At 48.3% G+C, this 3,973-nt stretch overlaps 1 protein-coding gene across 1 annotated transcript; it reads right to left on the reverse strand.

The window, feature by feature from the left end:
- Nucleotides 1-870: 870 nt before the first annotated feature.
- Nucleotides 871-3,852, reverse strand: LOC116379385 (SH3KBP1-binding protein 1-like; the record flags this gene model as incomplete). The annotated part of the gene is made up of 5 exons (XM_031841338.1): nt 871-2,651; nt 2,751-2,853; nt 3,015-3,199; nt 3,277-3,373; nt 3,564-3,852. Coding segments are annotated over 5 exons (1,422 nt in total), but the record flags the coding sequence as incomplete, so codon positions are not given.
- Nucleotides 3,853-3,973: the final 121 nt, after the last annotated feature.

A 3,973-nucleotide genomic window follows, 5' to 3' on the forward strand; every position in this document is an offset into this window, starting at 1 on the left:
AACTAATAACACTAATAACTAATAAAGACACACAGTAATCACCACTGTACTTAATAACAGTAACTAATAACACTAATAACTCATAAAGACACACAGTAATCACCACTGTACTTAATAACAGCAACTAATAACACTAATAACTAATAAAGACACACAGTAATCACCACTGTAGAGGTGTTTCTCTCTGTAGTCTGTTAAACTGTGTCCTGTGTTCTGTAGTACAGGATCCATTTCTACCGGCGGAATGCGATCGTCTTATTTATGAATTATTTGCGTCTGTACATTTTGAAATTCAGATTGTGACGTCATTATTAAATAACCCAGAATATGATTATTGTTTCTGTTAACCCTAGCCCTATTTTTAGGCCTCTGCATCCCCATACTAAAAATACTGTAAATCTGTAACTACAAGGTCTATTTTAATAATGTTGTTATATTACAGGTAACAAATGTGAGATTTATTCAGATGTGTAAATATTGTGTATATGTTACTGGTTAGTACAAAAGTATTATGCAGAATAATATACATTATATTTTAGATACATTAATATGTCCATCACTTGAATGACTGCTGGTAGTTTAATATTAATAATACATAATGTATTAGTTGATATATTTGTTGTGTAATGTTTTGCCTGTAATGAGTTTAATAAAACAAAGATATTTCCTACAAATAATCATAAAATATGGAGTCTGAAAAATAAAGAGTCGCTGTCGTCAGATCTCAGAGCTGATTGGCTGTGACGGCGGTGCGTTCAGGTTCGGCTCTGTAAAGAAGTGAACGGACTGAAGAAGACATGTTTTTCTGTTCATCACAGAGTGACTTTACAGTCATCAACAAATCACACAAATAAATAAAACGTTGATACAAACTTTTGTGTTTTTTTTATAAAAGATTGTTCAGACTGAAGATACAAAAGGTTAGAAAACGTTCCTGTTGGTTCAAAAAGCTAGAGAAACAAAGATAAAGTTAACAAAAGCTTCACTGAAGCGCTCCTCCTTCAGCTCCGGTTTGGTCTCCTCCACGTCACACAGTCATCAAAGCTTCTCCACCAGATGTATCTATCAGCTGTGACTCGCTGCCGTGGAGGAAGTACTCTGATCTTTTACTTCAGTTAAAGTACTAATACCACAGTGTAGAAATACTCTGTTACAAGTATAACTATTAGCATCAATAGCTACTACTTCTGCAGAATAATATATATTATATTATCATATTCATTTATATACTGCTGGTAGTTTAATCTGTAATAGTACATCAATCATTAGTTGATTAATAATCTGAATCTGTAAAGTAACAAACTGTAAAAAGTACAATATGTACTTCTGAGCTGTTGAGAAGTGGAAAGTAGCAGAAAATGACAGTAAAGTACAAGTACCTGGAAATTGTACTCAGGAACAGTACTTGAGTAAATGTACTTGAGTTCTATAGAATTGCAAACTTAATTATAGATAACGTTGTTATTAACGGTTTTTATTCCTCATCTTCAAATTACGTTTCTCTCGTAAAATAAAGTGAAACGTTTGAAAACACAAACATTAAAGTATAAATATAGCATCATCATTTAAATGACTTTTGTGTTCACTGAGTACATCTACGATGTAACTTCCAGTACAACTGGGACCAGTTAGCCTCATTTTCAGTGTTAGCATTAGCTTAGCTGGCTACAGCTAACATATGCTGTTAGAACTACAACAGAGCCCTTTGACATCACCGAGTCATTCGATTTATTGACTGAGAATATTAATCAATGCAGCTTTAATAAAACAGTGGAGAGTCTGTCTGCAGAGTCTCAGTCTGAAGAGCCAATCAGAAGCAGAGTCTCAGTCTGAAGAGCCAATCAGAAGCAGAGTCTCAGTCTGAAGAGCCAATCAGAAGCAGAGTCTCGGTCTGAAGAGCCAATCAGAAGCTGGTCTCGTTCATGTGTGGTTTGGGGCTGGTGGGCAGTCCGGTGGCGGGGCTGTCCGGACTCACCGGGCTCTCGGGGGAAGCCGGGTTGTCGTCAGGAGACGTCGCGGTGCCGCGGCGAGGTGAGGCAGGCATACTGGACCGCGACGGGCTCACGGCTGCGGGGGCGGGGCTTGTTGGGGGAGTAGGCGTGGTCCTGCGGTGCGACAGAGATGAGGTCAGAGGCGACGACGGCGACGACATGGACGAAGGTGTTCCCGGGGAGTGGCGTGCACCGGGTGACACGGAGAAGGTGGTGGGGGTCCTGAGGCCAAACCTGGCCTCTAGCTCGGTGCACACCGCTAAGCTCCGCCTGCTGCCCTCCGAACCCACCGGGACCCCGAACCCAGAGCCCGCCGCCTCTGAACCCTTAGCGAGCTCCTGGCAGCGCTCCACGAAGCTCCCCCTGCGCACAGACCCCCACTCTTTGTCCCGGTCCAGGTGTCTGGGGGGACAGGGGCTGGCGGTCTGGTTGTTGTGGCCGGAGGCGGAGTTGTGGGCGTAGGCGGGGATGTTGAGGGTCTGCGGCCCGCTGAGGGCGGAGTCCCGGACAGGAGGTTTGGTGAGGGGAGCGGGGGGCGGAGCCTGCCGGGGGAGGCTGCCGCACAACGAGGCCGACGAACCCGAAGCTCCGCCTCCTCGTGCTCCAGCTGCAGAGTGGAGGCGTTCCATCCTGAAGACGTCCGTGAGCTGAGAGTGAAGACTAGAAGGGGGACAGGAAGTCACATGACTCATCTACAACAACAACAACAACAACAACAACAACAACAGAAGCATGACCAACGCGTGTGCAGGCGGTTACCTGCAGGTGGAGGCTCTCGGTGTGCTGTCAGGTGTTCTGGTCAGAGCCAGGTCGCACTGGTCCAGCAGCTCCAGCAGCTCCTCCTCCGTTGGCCCGCCCAGCGCTGTGAAACAAACCAATGAGAGCGCCCCGTCACTCCTCCGACCATTCACAGAGCTCGCAGCCGTTAACATGCGAAAAGAATCACACGGCTGTTTTGTAACGGGAGCGCTAACGCTGCCGTCCTCTGAAGGGGGAACAATAAAGTTTGTTGAAGACTCTGACCTCTGACGTCGACCTTGCCGGCGATCTCCATGGCGGTCGTCAGGTCCCACATCTGGATGCTGCCGTTGCCGTGGCCACTGAAGAGGTAGCGACGAGGCCGAGAGCCGATGCGACTCGAACCCTCGCACTCGTGGACCATGAAGGCCGTGATGGAGGTGGTGTCCACCGAGCGCACCTCGCACACCCTGACACACACACACACACTTGGTTCAACTCATCTGTTCTCTCCTGCCAGCCTTATCATCAACACACACACACTCACCTCTTCCCGTTGGACGACAGCCTCACGTAGAGCTTATCCGTGTCCGGTACGACTCTCTGGATGAACACCTGCTGGTCGTCTCTCTCTCCGTACGGACCTGAACCCACAAGACACCTGTGACCTCCACAGGAACATACTCTACCACATTCACATAAATTAGTCGTGGGCTACACAGCCGCACCGGTGGGACCTCTGCTGGACAACAGCAGCATTACATGAGAGACCAGCTTGTGAAAAACATTGAGAAACAAACTTGAGATTTGACCCCCTGTGGGTGTTTGTGTTACCTATCTCTGTGCCGGCGCTGCAGCCTCCGTGTCCGTCCACGTCGTCCAGGCTGAGGATCTTGAAGGAAGTGAGCGGCGTGGACCCCGGCTGGGTGGAGATCATCCCTCTGAACCGAGTCACCGTCCACGTCCGCACGTGGTTGTTGTCGGCACAAACTGACGGAAGACAGACGAGGACAACTTCAGAGACACTTGTCTGGACGAGTGTGTCGTACCCGAGACCAGACGTCTCTAGGAGTCGTACCCGAGACCAGGCGTCTCTAGGAGTCGGACCAGAGACCAGGCGTCTCTAGGTCTCGGACCAGAGACCAGGCGTCTCTAGGTCTCGGACCAGAGACCAGGCGTCTCCAGGAGTCGGACCAGAGACCAGGCGTCTCTAGGTCTCGGACCAGAGACCAGGCGTCTCTAGG

The sequence above is a fragment of the Anarrhichthys ocellatus genome, unplaced genomic scaffold (assembly GCF_004355925.1).
Source record: "Anarrhichthys ocellatus isolate YVR2014 unplaced genomic scaffold, GSC_Weel_1.0 scaffold4223, whole genome shotgun sequence".
Lineage (NCBI taxonomy): Eukaryota > Metazoa > Chordata > Actinopteri > Perciformes > Anarhichadidae > Anarrhichthys > Anarrhichthys ocellatus.